Source organism: Lissotriton helveticus, chromosome 3_1 (genome assembly GCF_964261635.1).
Source record: "Lissotriton helveticus chromosome 3_1, aLisHel1.1, whole genome shotgun sequence".
Classification (NCBI taxonomy): domain Eukaryota; kingdom Metazoa; phylum Chordata; class Amphibia; order Caudata; family Salamandridae; genus Lissotriton; species Lissotriton helveticus.
In genome coordinates, this window is record NC_136061.1 from 291650793 (window position 1) to 291671879 (window position 21087).

Genomic DNA, 21087 nt, shown 5'->3' on the forward strand with positions numbered 1-21087 from the left:
TTCACTTCTTCCCTTGGTCCCACCCCTGGATGGGATCACTCTCACATTTCACCACTAATTGTTCTTCAACCAAAATAATAAGTGCTCATTGGCTTTATCTGATGCTGGTCTCTGTGTTCTTTGGCCCTGGACTTGTCACGTCTGGTAGCTGTTCCTCAGAGAGGGAGGGAGAATGGTGAAAAGATCGACCTCCTTTACTAATCAAATCAGTCAGCTTGTCTGCTGCTCAACTTGAATTTGCAATAGAAAAGTTGGCTACTGCTGGGCTTCATTTTACAGTTGATTTCTTTCAATTTGGGCACTTTGTTGGATAAGGATGGTGTGAACTTTAAAGCACAGTGCGCCCACTGAGTGAAGAAGTTATCTCTGTCCACTATCTTCAGATTGGTTCTAAGAAGCTCGAACCCTGCCTCCTTGGCTCCCATCTGTTAAATCTCCCTGTGTGACAATGCCACACAGCGTCCAATGTGCATGTCAATGTAGTCAGTCAAAATCTCTTTATTCAGAACCAAAAGTATCCATAAAAGTACATTTTAAAAATCTCATTGCTAAAACTGCCATTTCATAAAAATCAAGATAAAAAATTAGAAGTGCATCATTAGACTGTGATAAAACTAATTGACAAATCTAGTTACCATTCATTGTCAAACGAGCTCGAACAGCAATCTTTAGAAACGTGCCCAGATAGAAAATACTCTCCTCATCAATAAGTTGAAGCAGAATGCTATATGCTGGTCTAAAATCGCTAATTGCAAGCCTCTTAATTAGGGGGAGCAGAACTCTCTTAGTATATTTGCAATAAAAACCACCAAAAATAAGAAATGTAGCAAAGATTGTCTTGAGCTTCCATTACATGGGCAGAATAAGATATCCAGATTTGCCTTATATCCTAAGGGAAAGCATAATAAATATGTCATAGTCCCTGCCCTTAAACTGAACAATTAGCTTAGCTCCCAACGCCTCATAAGTTTTGTTAAATACAACGCAGTTTGTCTAATGGGTCAATCTGCTGCAATTACGTGTGGAAAAATTAGGGGTAAAGGGTTGGGCTCTGTCCCTGTTATCTTTTTTGACGGAAAGAGGCAAACAGTGACCCTGGATCGCTTTAATTCGGCCCCCTATGTTCTGCCATGTGGGGTCCCACATGGCTCATCACTTAGCCCATCCCTTTTTAATATCTATGAGTCATAACTGGCTCCGCTGATCCAGCATTTCAGCTTTAGCTTAACATCGTATGCAGATGACACACAGATTGTGGTAGCTGGGCATAAAGATCAAGCTTCTCCTGTATGGCAATTACAAAACTGTATGCTGGAAATTAACAGCTGGATGGGCAAGCATTGTCTTAAACCTAATTCGGAGAAAACCGAAATAGTGATTTTTGGTAACCTCCAACCTAGATAGGATGGCATTTGGTGGCCTACAGAGATGGGAGAATTACCAAAACCAGTAGAAAAAGCAAAAAAGCTTGGCATATTGTATATAAAGAAAGGCAACAGGTTATTGGGCGCACAGCTAATAATTAAGGCTTTATTCAGTTGGCATGTAGTTCCTCTTGCTACTAGGCAGAATAGGGAGGTTACCTGTCTCCCTAACTAGTACACTGTTCCCAGGTATTTAAAATTCAAAAGGTTTTCTGCCGAGCAAAAATTGTATCATACAACAACACTCTCAAAGAACTTAGTCACAATGTCCATATATTTCCATTGAGTCCATTAATTATTTAGACACCAGAACTGCAATTTTAAATACCTGGGAGCTTGGCATATTGGTTGTAAATAAATTTACATTTCCCCAGCAAACTAAGGCTACTGTCTCTGCCACTTTTTACTTGCTCAAGAAACTGAAGAAGGTCCTTCCTTAGATTCCTATGGATTCTAGGAAGAGGGTGGTGACTGCATTTGGTACTATCAAAATTAGATTATTGCAATGGACTGTACTTGAACATGCAGAAACATTTTAAAAAATTGCAGATTGTACAAAATGCATCCACTAGACTCCTACTAAATCTGCCTAAGTACAAATCAGTTTCGAATTAAATCCGAAGACTTCACTTGCTTCCTGTATCAAGTCGTGTGAAGTTCAAGATGCTATGCCTAGCATATAAGGCCTTGAATAATATGGGACCTGTGTTCCTAAAAAACATCTTTTAGTGGTATGATACGGGCAGACAGCTACGCTCTACTGCTACCAAGCTTATGATGATACCCAGAATTCGTACCTCTGGCTGGGGGAGGGTGGGGGGGAGCATTGGTTATGGTACATCCAAGCTATGGAATATGCTTCCAATGCATATCAGGTCTGTAAGTTCACTAGCCTCATTTAGAAAGAGTCTTAAGACTTGGCTATTCCAGAATTAGTTTGTAATCTTTTGGGCTTACTTTAGTTGTTTAGCACAAAGACACTTCCGGGTATTCGTGAGCTCAATAAGTTACATTAAGATAGCATAACATAACAATATTCATGTAGGCCGCTATTCTCGGCTTTCAAGTCTTGCGTCTTATTCTGTCGGCTTGTAGAGATTTATACAAGGCTGGTTGTGAGGTCAATGTACTTCCCACATGCACACTGACATAGATGTATTTTTAATCTCCTCTTTGCTGAAAATAGATAACGTTTGTTCACCAGCACTTTCCCCAAATATTTGAGGACTGAAGTTATGAAAGTAAATCATCCTCTCATCAAATATTTGGGGGTATTTTAAGTCACTCTTCAAAGTTTTCGGAGAAGCATAGACACGCAGGAACTTCTAGGCACACTGACAAATAGGAGTGCTAGGAACTTTACATGGATCATGTATTTATTTTCAATAAATAAGTCAGCTCCTACTGGACTCCATTTTCCATCTTTCTTTCAAATTGGGCATACTCCATGCAGCCCTCCTTGGTGGTTCAAGAGTGCCTCCAAAAGTTTGACTCCTCACATGTGAACTGGTGTATTACAGCTAATGCCCCTTGCTGGTTTAACCGTGCCTCCAATGAGTTATGCCAATTTTTGCTTCCGAGCAGTTCCTCTGTCTCTCCGGGTAAACTCCAAATATAATCCTTGGGCGTTTAACAGTGCTCCTCTGTCACTTCTGATAAATGGTTTTCTTATTTATTTATTTATTTTGAAGGTTTTATATAGCGTGAACAAGACTCTTGCGAGTATCAGAGCGCTTTACAGGTCATAAGTAGAAGGCAAGATATATTATACAAAGACACAACCAATAAAAATACAGTGAGTAGTCATAGAGTTCATGTGAATTTAGCCATGAGGATAGCTTTAACTTCTCTTTTGAAGGAGACAGTGGAAGGGGTAATTCTTGTTTCACTGGGCAAAGCGTTCCATATCCTCGAAGCCATGCCAGAAAAGGACCGGTTATACGTTTTTTTCCCGGCAAATCGTTGAGGTTGCAGGAGAAGAGTTTTGGCACTCCTGGAGGCTCTGCTGCCCGCAGAGAGCACCAGTTTCTGAGCAAGGTATTGTGGGGCGTTGTGGTAGAGGGCCTTGTGCATCATACAAGCGATTTTCAGATGAATTCTGGCTTCAAACGGTAGCCAGTTGAGGGCTCTCTGGTCTGGGAAAATGTGAGCGTTTCTCTTAGAACCTGTGATGAGTCTTGCAGCTGAGTTGATTGTGGCTCTTAGCGGGGCTGTCGATGACCTACTGCTCCATATTCCACGTGGGGGATTAGTAGGGCTTGAACTGCTTGTTTGAAATCGTATGCAGGCAGAAAGGGTTTCAGTTTTCACAGGGTCTTTAAGTGGAAGTTGGCTCCTTTTGTTGAGGTGCTAATGTGTTTCTGCATCTTTAAATTACTGTCCAGCGCTACCCCTAGAGATTTCGCTGAGTCGACTATGAGCTGTTGTCCATTGGGAGCTGTTTTGAGGGAGTTAAGTTTCAGATGGTTTTTGGCCAGCCAAGTTTGGGTTTTTTGTAGTGTGGTGTTGAGCGATTTGATGTCCTCCAGTGAGTGTATCTTGATGTATATTTGGGTGTCGTATGCATACATGTGGAAGTGTATCTTGGTGAGGCTGAGAAGATCAGTAAGAGGTTCCATGAAATGGTTGAACAAGGTGGGTGAGAGGGGGGAGCCTTGTGGAACTCCTAATGTCATTGGCATGGGGTTAGACAGGGATTGGTTGACCCTGAATCTTTGGGATCTATTTTGGAGGAAAGAGGCGAACCAGTTAAATACATTTCCAGACATTCCCATTCTGTGTTTCAGGAGATCAAGCAGGTTGTCGTGTTTGACGGTGTCAAAAGCTAATGACAGGTCGAGTAGGATTAGTAGACAGGCTTCATTTTAGTCTAGGATTTTGAGAGCGTTGTCTAATACATGTGTCATGGCTGATTCAGTGCTGTGACCTGCTCTGAAGCCTGATTGAAATTGGTTCAACAAGTTGAATTGATCAATGTGACTGTTCAGCTGTGTGTTAACGCATTTTTCCAGGGGTTTGGCTAACATAGGTATGTTAGAGATCAGACAATAGACAATAGTTATTAGGGTCCGAGGGGTCCGCTGTGGTTTTCTTTAGGATAGGCGAGACCTGCCCAGTTTTCAGGATGTCTGGAATGGATCCTTGAAGGAGGGAAGTGTTAATGATCTTGGTCCAGATGGGTTGTAAGAGAGGAATGAAGTCTTTTAGGTAGTTCGCAGGGAGCGGGTCAGTGAAGTTATTGGAGGTCTTCAGCGTGTTTAGCGTCTTTAACCCCTTCATTGCTTCTGTCGGCCAACGGCCGTCGCGAGCACTACCTTCATAGTGCTGTGCACGTCCGTTAGCCGACACGGCCCCGCCCACCTAATGGAACACCCGCACCGCGGCGGAATTGCCGCCACGGTTAAGGCGTTAATATGGTGTCTTCACAGTAAGTGTTGAAGTGGGACCAAGTTGCATTGTTTTTTAGTTTAAATAGTGGGAGGTTATTAGCTAGGGCACCAGCCAGGGGCAGTGATGGGCTCTTTTTCAAGTCTGAGATGGATATTATGTCCTTGAGTAGATCTGATTTAATGAATTCTGTCTTAGAGGCGAAGAAGGAAGCAAATTCATCACAATTGGGTAAAGAGAGAGGGCTGGCGTTGAGGACAGTAGGTAGGCTCTTAGATTGGGCTTTGATCAGGTCGAATAGCTTTTTGGGGCGGTTCTTGGCTAGGTCTAGTTGAGACCTGAAAAAATCGGTTTGGGATTTTCTGATCTTTCTATAATAAGCGTTTCTGGATGTTCTTAGAAGTTTGAGGAGGTCAGTTGAGGGTGTATCTCTCCAGCGTCGTTCAATTACTCTAAGCGAGCGTCTGTCATCATTTAGCCTCCCATCATACCATGGTTTTGAGTCTTTTGAGGATGTTCTTTTCAGTTGCAATGGGGCCATTTTGTCTAGTAGGTTGTTCATGGAGTGAAAGTAGTGATTTGTCAGCCCCTGTACATCGGACAGGTCTTTCGGGGGACAAAGAGGGTTTGAGTTAGCTAAGGCTGTAAGGTCAGTTCCGACGTTTTTCAGGTTTCTCTTCCAGATCTTAGTTCTCTGGGGTTGTGTAGGGAGTCGTTTAATGGTTTCCAGGACTTGGAAAGTAATTATATGATGGTCAGACCGTTCGCATGGGAGTGTCGAGTCGAGCTGTGTGGAGTCCGCTTTGGAGATAATTAGGTCGAGAGTTGCACCCTTGTCGTGTGTAGGGCTGTTACATATTTTGTTGAGATTGAGGTCTGTGAGAAAGGCTTTGAGGCTGTTTATCCCCGGGTCGTTCTGGTCGTCCCAGTGAAGGTTGAAGTCCCCCAAGAAATGTGCTTAATATGTCGGTTGTCATTTGATGCTAGAATGTCCATGAAGTGTTCTATGAAAGTGAGGTTATCTCCCGGAGGATGGTAGAAGGTGTGTAAAGAGCATATTTGTTTGTTGTTGTAGGCGATGTTTAAACATAGTGTTGGACCTGGGGTTACCAGACCACATAGGGTAGCCCGGCACAGAGTAGGAACGGCTAAACCCAAAGGTAATTGTGTTGTGCAAGCATCTCACTCTTCAGTAACTCAGCGCCCATCCACTAGAAAAGAATGACACTACACCAATTTTTAGGAAAATACAAACTGTTTTATAAAAATAATCTTTCTAGTATCTCTTTGTCTCTTAGCAGTAATTACATTTAGTTCAGTAGATTATTGGCATTCTTAAGACTTTATACTGCTTTAACAATTACTTTTTCCCACAATGAAAGACTTTCAGCAATTTCCCTAGCACCCCCACTTTCCAGCTATAAAATACCAGATAGTTGAGGTAAACAAAAAGGATAACGCTTTCCTACGAGGTCAGTATGAACATTTCCCTTCAAGGTTCCTCTGTCATTACGCTCGTGAAGTTCAGGGTTCAGCATATAGCTCTGCAGGCTGTACTGTTGAAAACACAACTATAACCGAACAATCGAATCTGGTAATGGTACAGACAAATTATTCCCTTATCACAGTTAGCTTTCTATTTTCTGCTGCAAACAACTGGGCCGTTCCGGTTCACACCATGAATCTTTCCAATCTAGGTTTAATTATATGCAGCATCAACACATTCCCCCTTTAACCATCGGGACGTGTTCCATGACCCGCAGTGTTAATTTGGCTCTTCCTCACTCGTGAGTCCCCTTGGCTTTTGGCCTTATCTAGCAGGAAACGTCTTCCAGGGCTCGCAGTAAAATCACTCAGACGGGGCCAAGTTCTCAGTCACAGGTTTCTTCCTCCTTTTGGCCCTTCCTCCCTGCTAGCCTATGCTTCCCACTTACTTTATTGGCAGGTCTGCTGGTCCCTCCGGACCGGGAGGAGGTTCCTTTTCTCCACTGGCTCCGATTACTAGCTGCCGCCAATACCAGGTTGATAAGGCCCTTACCTCGGTGCTGACTCCTGGCTGTTCTCCTGTCAGTAGTTGACGCGCTATACACTCAGCGCGGCTAACAGCCTTCCCTCGCCGGCCTCGGTTGGGGCTACCGGGTTCCACTAGGATCCTCCCCCTGACTGGCCTCTCACAGGAAGGTTCCCGCCCAAACCCGGCCTCCTCTCACTCTTCCCCTCCCCTTGCGTCGTCGCAGTGCTCAGAAGGGACGGGTACGTCACTCCCCCTGTTCCGCCCAGCGGCTTCCCTCAGCAGCTTCAGCCTCCCCTTGTTGACTTTGCTCCGTAGGTACTGATGGCTCCGCCAACCCCGCGTGGCGCACCTCACCTCAGAAGCCTATCGCATGGGGGCCTCTCACCACCGTGGTCACTCCAGGAGTCGCCGTCTTCCCCACCACTCCGGTAGGTTCCTGGATAACACGGCAACTTCAGGCAGGTCGCAGGGCCGCTGGCAAAGCAGATCTGGCCGCGATGTCGTTTAGCGGCTAAGTTCTACACAGCATGCCGTAAGCGAAGGGGGGAAGGGGGACGTCTGGTCCGGTTAACACAAGGAAGGCAGTCACAGCCGCCCTCACCTGTCCGGCCCTTTCAGTTAATGTCCCGGTCTAGTTCTGAGAGAATCACTCCCTTGGACGTATTAGGGGTACAGAGGCTGGTACTCCGGATGGGTCAGGTCAGTAATTGAGGGACAACGTCAGGAACTAGGAAGAGCAGCCCCTCAAGGCGGTCAAGCTTCCAACTCTGCGCCGACCTCCTCTTCTCACAACCTGAGCTCCAACTCCCCACACCTCAGCACACCACTCTACTCAAAATGGCCGCACAACATTCCATTATTTATAGTCTAGGTCCAAAGGGCCCAGAGTGGGCCAGAAAGTTCTGGAACCCCTCCTATTGCCCAATGACCCCCAGCTATGAGGTAGGAACTGGCAGTTACAAAGGTCACCATTTTGTGTCTCCCTACTCTCCATTTTGGAAGGGCACCTTTACCTCAGGAATATGTGAGTAGGATGAGGTACCAGAAGCCCTATGGACAACACCAAAAATTACAGTGGACACAAAAGTAAAAATATGAGAAGGCAAAAAGGGGACAAAAATAAATAACTAATAGGAGGGACCACCCAAAGGGCTGACAGGTCTAACACATAGGTATTCACAAGATGATATAGCGGGGGGATTGGAGTTGGTCACTGTTAGGCTGATCTGGTGTATGCAGGCTATCCCACCGCCTGGCCTGTCGGTTCTATCTACTATGGTGATGTCATAGTTAGGGGGTAGCAAGATGTCCATGATGGGAGAAGATGTTTCATTTAGCCAAGTTTCTGTCAGGAGCATAATGTCAGTCCTGATAAATTCCATATAATGCACCATGGTGGTTTAACACTGCCTCCAGCAGGTTGCTTCTAAGCTGCTCCTGGATAGACTTATTGTATTACGAACTGATTTAACAAAGTCTCCAATGTGTTTCTTTTAGGTTCCTCTATTGTTCCCGGGGCAAGTCTGTTCGAGCCTCCTCTGTCGCTCTTGATAACCTCCTTGTAATCACTAATCCTATGTAACAACATCTAGTCTCACAAATAATGTTGCAAAGAGACGTGCACAAATGACATTACAACTAGATCACAGGCAGCATGAATACCAATGAGACTAACTGAGTAAAGCAAACCATTAATTACAGCATGACGAAGCACAATAGCGCTTTTCAAACGGATAAAGCGCCACGCAGCAGGTAGTAAGCGCTATATAAGTCCTAATGTTATTAAAAACCATACTGCGTAAAGAAGTTGCTAATACTTTTTTCAATGATCCTTCTAAAACTATTTGTGCAAACGTGTAATGTCTGTAGTTGCGGTGGTGCCCCTTAATTGTACTAAGCAGACTTAGAAAAATAAAAAATAAAGTGGTAGAAAAAGGAAGAGTAATTATTGGAAAATGCTGTTCAATAAAACATGATAAAATTGAGTTGCTAGCCTGTCAGTCTAATTTCACTCACGGTGCAGGCAGGGAACTCCAGGGACTCTGATTCCGTTTCAGCGTGCTAAAGACCGACAGTGACGCGTGGCTGGTCACTATAGCAACTATTAGGAACCTACGTCCCGAAGCTTGACCTGACGTGATAACAAGGCGCCATCTTGACATGACAACAGTTGCCTTAAATTACAATTGGGGGACGACAAAAAAAGAACAAATATCAGGTTCTCAACTCTTCCAAAATTTATGTTATGGAAAAGTATAACGTTTTTGCAAGCAAATATAACAGGTTCACATTTCAATCGTTTCTGTTTATAATACATTTAAATATCAATATGATTATAAAACCTACATGGGCATAAGCCCACTTAAAATGAATTGCTATTTTTATTATTGCCTTACCACGACCCTTTGGTTCATTGTAGTGTGCCATGTAACTCACGTTTTTTCTTTCTAATTGTATGCGTGATTTCTCTCACTCTCTCTCTCTCTCTCTCTCTCTCTCTCTCTCTCACATACACACAGAAAACAAATGTGACGTCACTACGCACACACGGAAGTAGGCGGGGTTTAGATGTGGCAGTAGTACTCGTCGTCTGACTCTGGGATGGATACTTGGCGACTTTGGGATCATGAAGCTGAGGCTTCAGAATGAGAGGTGAGACGGACGCCGGCAGTAGAAGAGTATCACAGTATACGAGTGATTCTTGAGTTGAACATTTTGGCTGCTTCGGGGTTGCATCTGCTTGGCAAAGGGGCAAGGTGGTAATGGGAAGTGGTGGGGTATGTCCAAAGTGCTCTGTAGAAGTGAGGAAGCAAGAAAATTCGCAGAGAGAGACAAGACGGGACCAGGGAGTGGGCTCCGCTTTCACATGATTCACCGTGTAAATCTCATACAGCAAATGTCAAGTCAAAATATGATAAAGACACCATCCAATTAAAACTAGTGTTTTGACCATAGCACACGAGATCATATCGCTGTGATGACAATAGTTTAGTTTTTGAACACTGTTGAAAGTAAATGAGGTCCACAAGGTTCTGTAGGTTCCAGGATGTAGATTTAATGCAGGTATGGAACAGCTTAACATCCACAGGGACTGGCAACAAGCTCAGTCAGACTCCAACTGACACATACAGAACCTCCACAAGGAAGCTAGGTAAAACATTCTAAATTCTGAGAAGCCTGTGTGCTGAGAAGCACACAGGTGGCATACAACAAACACGAACTTTTTCAACCTACAGGGCACTGCTAAGACTCCCATGACTAAACCAAAAGTTGTCTGTTTCTCATGTACACCGTATATGTGACGTTTCGTTGTCTGTGGAGCAATATTATTTATTATCTATGAAAACTCCCGAACGTGAGGTGTTTAGATGGTAGACATCCTATAATGAATTACTTCACGATTGTCTCAGGTTTGACCGTGAAGTGTGATGAGGCATAGTGAAGTAAAGGGGTTTGCTTTTGATCATATAGTTTGGTCAAGTGGGGAAACTGATATCAGAATCCAAATTTCCTGGTTGCACATCGTGCTATTCAGCCACTAGATGGGCACATCTTCTCTCTCTCATTTAACACCAAGGGAGGGTGTTTTTTGTTTATTTCAGTAGATACATTAGTACACCGTATTAAGCAAATAACACACATCAAATGTTAAATTAAGCTGATAAAGAAGTGTTTCTAGTAAAAAAATATTAAGTTAAGGAAACACAAATCTACGGAGAGGTCGAATACCTCATTGACGGCAGTTGTAGGTAATTGCATAACCGAGTTTTCCTCCACAGAGTTAAAGGTCTTGCAGAGGTGTGCAGATAGTAGTTCAGTTGGGCTGATAGGACACTTTACGTTTTTGTTTACCTGAGACAGCGGTTGTGTTATGCCTGCTACTCAGCCAATGTGCCTGTGATGAGAGAATGTTGATGAGTGGAATGTTGTTGAGTGTGTGAATCAGTTGGTGAATGGGCTGAGCAGCAGGAAGGCTGCTACTGGTGGTGCTCAATGCTGTAACATCCATCTTCAATAAACTTACATGAAACCTACAGGGATCAGATCTACTTCTATTCATTACAGGTTGATGGACTGTTCATGAATAAGCTGTGGATTACAGGTTGATGGACTGTTCATGAATAAGCTGTGGAGTACAGCCTATCACACACTCCACTGCATTTTCCCGATCAATCCATCGGAATTTCCCCAGTGTATAGAAAAAAAATGCAGAAAGACTTAAGAGCATCCTGTTAGCTGGCACCTCATCTGCTGTGCATGTGGATGGTGGATAGTCGGGGACCTCAAGAATGAGGTCTGAGCACAAAGGCGTGGCTTGTTTTGGGCTCAGATGTTTTAGAACACCTACTGACCCTAAGCCAGGCACCTGGATTGAGCCTTATTTAGGTCACCTATCCCTAATGCTGTGGTTGATCACAGCAGGACTGGTCCAGAAGGCATGTTTAGGCAAGGAACGGCTGTGAAATTTAAAGAGGAGAACTAGAAGGGTTCAACAGGTGGCTCCAAAGGGTCTAGATTGATGAAATCTCATAAAAATCATCCTGTGGCTTCATAGTATAATGATGAACTCTGTGCTGCCATATAAAAGTGGAAACATCTAGAGCGCATTTGGAGGAACCCCTATCACAATAAAGACAAATCCATCTATTATTTTGACTATCAATACCTACAACAACTAATTAAGTTAGCACACGCATCTTTTTATACAAAACCTCTATAAACTCTGACTGAGGTACTCTTTTAGTCACAGAAGTAATGTTATGATATTGCTAACTTTTCTTAGATAGATCACACAAATCTATCGAAATTTCCCTTATTCTTACCCTCTTTTTTTTTTTTTTTTTTAACCAACCAGTCTTTATTTCCCAAGCCATTTCCTCAGCACGTTTTCATTGACTGTCCCCCCCCTCCTTTATCTGCTGACCAAGTGCAGTCCCTGGTAACCTTCACCTTATCTGGTTCTCTTCTCGATACCTGCATCCTGACATCTTTGGCTTTAAAGCAGTCTATCCCAGCACTTACCAATCTCTGTAACCCCACAATGTTTGAGGCTTCGGTACTTAGCACCTGGTAGCAAGCCCTAGTAATATCATTGCCTAAAAGTGGTCCATGAATCCCAATATTTAAGCCAATTTTTGACCCATTTTGCTTCTACTACCAAATGTCCTAGGGTAATAGTCACGCTGTAAAAGACTGCTTGATCATCATCATCATCATCATCACCCAGGACTGCTAGCATCCTAACCATAAAAATAGTAAGTGAAAGACTGACAGTTTAAGATCATCAAGGGCGCTGCCTCCACCATATAGCTTGCAAGTACTGCGTATTATAATTGATACCATGCCACTGTACCAAGTGGGCGAGACCTGGCTGAAGATTTCACACATGGCATAATCGGCCAGCGTGGTGTTTGTTACTTCTGTTGTACAGCCATTGACTTGATTTCTAGCTTCCACTTGTGGTGCTGGTGTTGAATAGTGCTCCGAAAGGCGCAAGAGATTATTTTCATTCCCACACTATGCCAACTCTGTTGCCTGCTGCTCTAGGGGCTAATTTGGATCCTGGTGTCAATACAGCAGAGTTTTTTAATTCGGCTTTCATTAGAATTGCGGAAATTACCAGATACAGCATAATGCAGTATTGTCAATTCAATGACTCTTCTATATAGTAGGGTTTTAATTTAGAGGGTAACATAGAAAGAAATCCTCAAAATAACTCCCAGACTCTCTGTCCACACACACCTACAGACCTTTACCCTCCCGGCATCAATATGGCCCATGGTCACTTAACAGACCATACTTTTTGGTCCATGGGAAAATGTTTGGGGGTACCCATGCTCTAGGTGATGCATTAATCCGCTTAGAATTCAGACCTGTAAAACCTTAAAAAAAATTGTAAATGTAACCAGCAGTCTTCTGGTTCTGGTTGTAAGTCTTACCTCTGCTTCTTCCCCTATGTAATCGCTTCTAAATTTGGTGGCATATCTGGTAGAATGTAGACACTGCTTTTATCGCTATTGCGCTGTCTGCTGAGAAGATCCACATTTTCGGTCCTCATTTACCTAATCCAGAAAATGTTCTCACTACTTGTGAGACAGACTGTGTAGGTCACTGTATTGTTCTCCACCTTGGAACAATCGCAAACTACGCCCTTGCTCGCCCTTCTGATTTGTTTGGAACCAGATGGATTGGCTGTTTCACAGGTCTATGCTTCCTCCACATTTCCACCTAACAGAAGACCTGCTTCAGTACTCATCCTGATTTGAGTCACCCGAGTCCCAGGGACTGTCTACAAACACTGCTCATACCAATAAAATGAACAGGTAATTACTTCCTCTGCGGAGCCAGTGTGACTGTAGTACAACCGTGTTAGCTAAACATTTTTGAAGCACTTTCATATCCAGATAGGTGCTCTGCCTTACAGCTAAATGCCTTACATGATTAAGATAACCAAACCATTCTCACACTTTGAAAGTGATTTAACAAAGCTCTTCCCTTTTGGAAAAGGTTGTATATGGTTGATTGACCATTGTGAGTGTGAACATGTGTAGAATATCATCGGAAGATGTAGAAAGTTCACGGTTAGTTAAGTGGTGGGAAATTTGCCAGATGTAGCTCTCTAGCCATCACACAGTTAATTTACCACTTGAGTGTCTGGAAACATTATATACAGTGCCACTGAATCCCAAAACATGGATGTTAACTGCAAACTGTTCTATGGTAATTCAAGAGTTTTTTGTACTTTATAGACCATAAAATATACTAATATATAGGCATATTATTTTTTCAAAAGGAATGTCTGCAGTGACCTCATGGCCAGAGTTGAATAGCAAGGCTACCTACCATTGTGTATAGGTTACATTTGCCCTGTTCAAAAAAGCACAGCAAGCCGAGTTAGAACATCAACAATACTCTTATTGGCAACACCGTCCTCTGCTGTCACAAATTATATAAAAAAATATAAACTTTGTGCATTCCAGTTGCCCATTGTCTGAGGGACTGACACCTTTCCTAGGATAAAATTGTACAGTAATACTCTTATTGGCAACACCGTCCTCTGCTGTCACAAATTATATAAAAAAATATAAACTTTGTGCATTCCAGTTGCCCATTGTCTGAGGGACTGACACCTTTCCTAGGATAAAATTGTACAGTAAACCTTAATTAAACTTATATCCCTCGGGCAATCATTTTCTCCCAAACATGTACTGTGGTCCGAATAGTTAATAGTCCTAACCCTTGTGTCCCAAGGAGCACTCCCAGGATAGTCCGCGATATCACTCTGGCTTGCCGTCAACCAGTGTCAGTAGGTAATATCTTAAAACTTCTAACTGATGTCACTAGGCCTTTCACCACAAGGTCATTATTTACTTTTAGAAAAGCTTTTTTCCTAGCCACGGTCTCATGAGTAAAGTTGGTAAGAGCAGGAAGCAGGGTCTTGAGCTCAAATGTCCACGGACTCGATAATTCTCGCTTCGGTGCCTGCCCTAATCATGGGTTCTCACTCTGCAACTCTGGGCATTAAGCTTGCTTAATCTCCACAACGGCCCCCCCGCGGCGGGATGCCTGGCTTTCACCTTGGGGATGCCCTGTATGGGCTATCTCACAGGGAAAAGCCAGGACGGGTTCCCAAGGCAAGCGCCGAGATGCCTCCGGGTGATTCGAGCGCTTTATAAGAACATACAAAAAAAAAAAAAAAAAATATGATGGTCCTCATCCTAAAAGTCTTCTTTATTGCAGTCCTCTTTATCTCTTCTCCACTCTGCTGTAGCATAGATAATCTTCACAGTTCCTCGACTCTGTAATGCCCTAGAAATTTCAGAGGTAGCTGGTAGGCACCATTTAGCATGTCGCCCCCAACATCCAGATTGCCAAGCACTTGATATTTTTTCCCATCGGGGAATCAGAAGCGGCCCATGAGGAAAACTCGACCTTGAAATGAGAACCTCTTCTTATGTTGTCCAATCACTTAGTTCCACCTATTAGAGTAAAACAGTCCATTGTGTTGGTCTTTGAATTAAAGCTAATCCTGCACAGCGTCACTTGTCTTATTTGACCAAGTCTCCAAAGCCTGCCTGCCACTTTTTAGCACTGACTCACCACACCTACATGTCTGCTTGACAGATCCCCATAGTTTACTATCAAACGCATGTTGTTCAGCTTCAGTGGAGTTTGTTTTTGTAACCAAGTCTTTAATGGACAATAGAGAATCTGTTATCCCCTTCTGCCAAGTGTACATACTCCTTCTTTGTCACTTGTTCCTGCACTTCCCTTTGAGCCTGAAAAAATACTTATTTGTGCCTACTCCTTACGGACATGGTGTTCATAAATTATTATGGCTTGTAGGCACACTGTGAACTTTTGTTACAGTCCTTGTATTGCTCTGGGATGTCTAACACACCTCCACTGTTCTTCCACAGTGTCCCATAGTTTCAGCATTTGGGATGGGTACCTGTACAAGTGGAGTGCTCAAAAACCCTAGATGCTCCTCTCTAGTATCAGGCCAGTTGATGCCCTACACCCAACTCGTCTCCAGTGAGCCATTTTGAAAACAGCTGCATTTCTTTTGGTCAGCTCAATACCCCTGTTGTTTTGTGCTCAAGTAAGCTCGCTGGTTCCAAGCCAAGCTCTGCTTCTACTTTGGAGGTTGGTCCAATGTGGGGTTACCACTTATTGGCAGGCTTGTCACCTTCAGTCGATTGGGCGTGTGGGAAAGAGTGTTTCTGAAGCCTGTAACATTGCAGGGGGTGTGCAACCAAACCCCCCATTGGAGCTCCACAGTGGCCCCCCTCTACTTCCCTGTCTCATTAGTTTCATGGCGGTGAGACACTGCAAGAAGATGTATTTTAAGCATGTCTAATAGACCAAGTAGGTGGATGGTTGTGGTACCAAGAAATGTGAATTTTTGTGCTGCATCCATTTGTTCCCAAATTATGTTTATTATTGTCAAATCAATGTAACTTTCTGTACCTCATTTCCTTTTCCACAAAAGTGGAAGAATTCGAAACAAGCTGACTTGAATATTGTAATGTAACTAGTCAAAATACTAGATAGTTGGAATTTTAATAGATATACCCAATCGGTTTTCTATTTAGAAATATTGTTTACAGATACCAAATGCCGGTTCGCCATCACAAGATGATGATCTTCAAATTACATAGGTTTGTCTGTCTTCAGCCTAATGCTGAGGTAGTGGCAACTGTGGATCTTGGGTATGTACTAATGCATTGAAGAAAGGGACCCAAAGTAAGTGTGTATGCATGCATGTGGATATGGCTAAGCATGCATGCCAGTAGCATGTTTGTTAGGTGTTTTTATAAGTTGATAGAATTCCTTTGAATATTTTTTGGGGGAAACGTATTTTATTATTTTTGTATTGTCATATACATTTAATACAGAAGACAGTACTGAGTTGGTGGCAAAAGAGCTTAATTAGCGTTACTCATATTCTGATAAATAGTAATTGGGAAAAGATATAGTTGTTGTATTCCCTTAGCTGTGAAGCTGTTTCTTAGATCTAGGGCTTTTTTATTTAGGGATCCTGTGTTGCGCCAGGATACCCTCATGGCTGACAGCACACTCTACAAATACGCATAACTTCTATAAATTATTTGTCGAGCGTTCGTTTGAGATTTGATGACAAAACGTATACCCTTTTCCACAACCATGGAAGCTAGGCAGTTTGTATGTAATTTGACAACAGTGAGGAAGCTGCAAAACTAATGCCATAGGAAAAACATATTCGTGTGGAGCAATCATCGGTTAGAGGTGTACATGAACTGTATAAATTAGTAAGTTCTACTTTTTTAGGTAGAAAGGTTTGAGGTGGAATACATTTTGTTGTGATACTTGCTCTATCTGCATGTATTATCTGGAATCCAAATCCAGGTGTTTTGTTGACGTTTATTGGGTGTGCCTTGTAGCTTTTCTGTATTTATCTTGTAGAAACATGTTGACTAGGATAGCTGCATCACATCTTATACTACAGTTAAGTGTGCTGTAGTGGCTCCTGTTAGGTTATTACCTGTGAGGAAATATCACTTATTTGTGCAAGTATCTAACTATCTTGCCAAGCTGGTTTTTAAGTCGACATTAACAAGGAAGAAACCAAAAATCCACAAAGAGCAATCCTATGCAGACTCCTGTACATTGGTTTACTTGGGTTTGGAAAGAAGACTGACAATTTAATGGTCATTCAACAGTACCCTGGATAAGGAGGACTTGAGTAGCCCATACACCAAATATTTTCCAGTGGAGAATGGCGAAGGGTCATTGGACCGAGCTTGTAACTGATTGACGCTCAAGCTGTCATGACTGAAAGGATGAATGTTTGGGGGAGCTGTATTATTTCACTTGTGCATTAATTCAAAGAATGGTCCATCGACCTCAAGAACTCTATGCTGAGCTTTCCAAGCTTCCACCAGTGGCTTTTTGGTGGACATTTAATTGTAAGGGTTTTTAGGCATTTGCTCGGAAATTTTGTTTTTTTTGTGGTGAGGACATCTTGACTAGTGTGTCACTGTAAGTGATTAATGAGTGCTAAGAACAACATAACAGTAATGATGTGGAGTGTATTCTGTCTTACTTGGGGTTTTGTTTGTTGTAAAAGAATGCTCATTTCTCTTTTTATTTTTGCATAGCATCTTCTGAGCATTAATTTGCACTGTTGCCATAAGTTAGAGATGAACAATTTCTATCATAAGGAGTAACACTTCTAAGTTCACAAACTCTAGTTTATTATGACATATTTAGGTGTCAATAGGAGTGTTTCATGTTTCAGGCCATGGACGTACTCATACATTCCAACCTTGGATGCCAAGTCCTTGTTGAGGCAAAGCACACAAGTGCCATGTGGCACCCCACATCTCGAATATAACCTGCTTACTCACTAGAGTTAGTACAAAAGCGTACACTCATCAAAATGGCATGCCCCCAGTGGTGTAATTGTACTCATCGTGGCCCCAACTGTCATATGTCTGCAGCTGCGGATTCACTCTCCGTTTTGCTTTTATTAGCTCCATGAAGAAAGGTCACTAGTGCATTAGGAATAGTCCTCTACGTTTATTTATTTATTTATTTATTCAAAGTTTTATATAGCGCGAACAAGATCCTTACAGATATCAGAGCGCTTCACAAAGACAGGGTAGGGGCAGTAGGAATGAAACAGAGATAATGGGAGCAGTATAATAGTCACTAACATGGTAGGATAATAATAACATACATAAAACATATCAATATACAATCAGGTAAACAAGTAATATAAGACGGCAAAAGTCATTGAACCCACTACAGAGGTGTTCAGGTACACCTTGGGTGTGTGGATGGCTTATACCAATGTTTTAGTATAGAGAGAACACTGAGTGGGGGCATCGGGAGAGTGAATCAGTAGACCAACGTGTATCATATATTGGTCGGTAGTAAGAGAGTAGCGTAGTAGTGTCCCCATCAAGTAGAAGTATAGTGCCAAAGGACAAGGTGAACAGTGATACAAAGCAATGCAGAGTCTCTGATTCAGCACCTATAAGGTTCAGGAGATCTTGGCCAGAAGGATGGTTTTCACCTCTTTCTTGAAGAGTGCAGTGGAGGAGATAAGCCTGGTTTCAGGAGGGAGCGCATTCCAGATCCTGGGTGCCATTCCTGAGAAGGAGCGCTTGTATGTTTTCTCTTTCCGGGATCTACGAGGTTTCAGGAGTAGATTTTTTGTACTTCTATTGGATCTCGAACCTCCTGATATAGACAACTTTTGAGCGAGGTAGTTGGGTGCATTGTGGTGCACGGCCGCGTGTGTCATAACTGCAATTTTTAGCTGTATTCTGGCTTCAAAAGGCAGCCATTTTAGAGATTTTAAGTCTGGGGATATATGCGAATGTTTTCTTGAGCCAGTAATGAGTCTCGCGGCAGCGTTCAGGGAGGCTCTTAAGGGTGCTGTTGTGGATAGCAGGAGTCCGCTGAGGGCCACAATTCCGTAGTCTATTCGAGGGATGACTAAAGCTTGTACAGCAGTTTTGAAGTCTTCGGCAGGGAGGAAGGGTTTAATTTTCCTCAGTGTGTTTATTTAGAAATTAGCTGCTTTTGTGGCTTTGCTAACGTGCTGCTACATGTTGAGCTTGGCGTCGAGTGTGATGCCTAGGGATTTCGCCGAATCCACGATGGTAGGTTGGACATTGAGTGCTGTTAGGTTATTGAGCCAGGTTTGGGTGGTGGAAATTTTCGCCGGGGGTGAGATGAGTAGGAACTCAGTTTTCAGAGCATTTAGTTTGAGGTGATTATCGGCCAGCCAAGATTGAGTGTTAATAAGCGTGGAATTCCGATGTTTGATATCTTCCGGGGATTGTAGCTTTAGGTAAAGTTGTGTGTCGTCGGCGTACATATGGAATTGGACATTGGAAGCTTGGAGCAAGGTGGCGAGCGGTTCCATGACGAGGTTGAACAGTGTGGGGGAGAGGGAGGATCCTTGTGGAACACCTAGATCTGCAGGCACAGGTGTAGATAGCACATTGTCGATCTTGAACTTCTGAGACCGGTTGTGAAGGAAGGACGAGAACCATTTGAGAACAGTTCCCGAAAGACCCATTCTAGTGCTTAGCAGCTCCAGCAAGTTCTCATGTTTGACCGTGTCAAAAGCTGAAGAGAGGTCAAGAAGGATGAGGAGGCAGGACTCATTGCGATCAAGAATTTGGAGGGCGTCATCAATTATGTGTGTCATAGCTGTTTCCGTGCTATGTTTCGCTCGGAAGCCTGATTGATGAGGGTTGAGGAGGTCAAATTGGTCAATGTGTTTTGTTAGTTGGAGTTGGACACATTTCTCCAGCAGTTTGGCCAGGGTGGGGATATTGGTGATTGGCCGGTAATTGTTTAGGTCAAACGGATCAGCTGTAGGTTTCTTGAGTATAGGCGTGACTTGCCCCACCTTGAGGGAGTCTGGAATGAGGCCTTGTTGCAGGGAGCTGTTGATGATTTTGGTCCAGAGAGGGAGGAGCAAGGGGATGAAGTCTTTTACAGCATTAGCAGGTAGAGGGTCTGTGAGGTGATTAGAGGGCTTCAAGGTGCAGAGCAGTTTGTGTACTGCTTCTTCCGAGTAGGTATTGAAGTACAGCCAAGATGCCTTGTTTTTAGGTTGAGTGTTAGCCATTCTGGTGTGGTTGGGGAATCGGCTTACATCCATGATGAGGTCATTTCTTATGTTGTCAGTCTTTAGCTTAAAGAAAGCAGAGAAGGCTTCACAGTGTGGGGTGTCGCTTGTTGTGCTGTTTGATTGTAAGGGTTGTGTCTTTGTTTGGGTCTTGATTAGTTCGAACAGCTTTCTTGGCCTGTTTTTTGCTTGGTCCAACTGACGGCTAAAGAAGTCTGACTTTGTGCGCTTTATTTTCCTGAAGTAGGCATTTCTCTTGTTCTTAAGCCTTTTGAGGTGCAGTGCTGAAGGGTCCGATCTCCAGGTGCGCTCTGCCATTCGCATAGTACGCCTGTCGTCATTGAGTCTATCATCATACCAGGGGTTAGAAATTTTGGTGGAGACTCTCTTCAGTTTCAGTGGGGCGACTTCATTGACTATTGTATTCATAGAGTCAAGGTAGTGGTCGGTCAGTGATTGAACATCCGAGGCACCTGAAGGGGGAAGGAGGAGATTGCCGATGTGGGGAGGCAGGGTAGAGGGGTTAAGATTCTTCATGTCCATGTTTTGGATTTGATTGGTTGAGCCGGGTTAGGTTTAACTTTTTCATTGATAAAGAAGGTGATAATGTGGTGATCTGACCAGTCGCAGGGTAGAATCGCCTCCAGTTGTGTAGAGTTCTCTTTGGCAATGATGAGATCGAGTATCGAGCCTTTGTCGTGTGTTGGTCTATCGCATATTTGGGTGAGGTCAAGCGCATTAAGGAAAGTCTTGAGACTATTCACCACTGTGTCTTTCTGATCGTTCCAGTGGAGATTGAAGTCACCTAGGTAGACTTGGGTGGTCTGCCGACCGGCATTGGAAGTGATCATGTCCATGAGTTGTTGGGTGAATATGAGATTGTCACCAGGCGGGTGATAGATGAGATGTAGAGCACAAACTTGTTTGCCCTCGCTGGTGATGTCGAGGCAGAGGAGTTCACAGGAGGAAAGGGAGGGGGAGGTGACTTTAGTGACGGAGAGGTTGCTCCTAAAAATGCATGCAATTCCCCCGCCCGTCTTGCCAGGAGACCTGTCCAGCCTAATGATGTGATAATTGGGGGGGACTAGTATGTCCATAATCGGGGTAGAGGCTTCAGTAAGCCACGTTTC

The 21087-nt window shown here is 43.4% G+C and overlaps 2 protein-coding genes across 3 annotated transcripts in view; one reads left to right on the forward strand and one right to left on the reverse strand.

Moving 5' to 3' along the window:
- Window positions 1-8887, reverse strand: part of LOC144822378 (uncharacterized) — a 1092528-nt gene extending 1083641 nt beyond the window's left edge. For both annotated transcript variants that reach the window (XM_078679823.1, XM_078679822.1), the window contains exon 1: window positions 8842-8887. The gene's annotated coding sequence lies outside the window, so the exon portion shown is untranslated. The remainder of the gene's footprint in view (window positions 1-8841) is intronic.
- A 478-nt stretch (window positions 8888-9365) lies between these two features.
- The window catches only part of RNFT1 (ring finger protein, transmembrane 1), a 203749-nt gene continuing 192027 nt past the window's right edge, over window positions 9366-21087 (forward strand). The window contains exon 1 of the mRNA XM_078679824.1: window positions 9366-9477. Coding sequence (XP_078535950.1) covers window positions 9452-9477 — 26 coding nt within the window. The 5' untranslated portion in view covers window positions 9366-9451. The remainder of the gene's footprint in view (window positions 9478-21087) is intronic.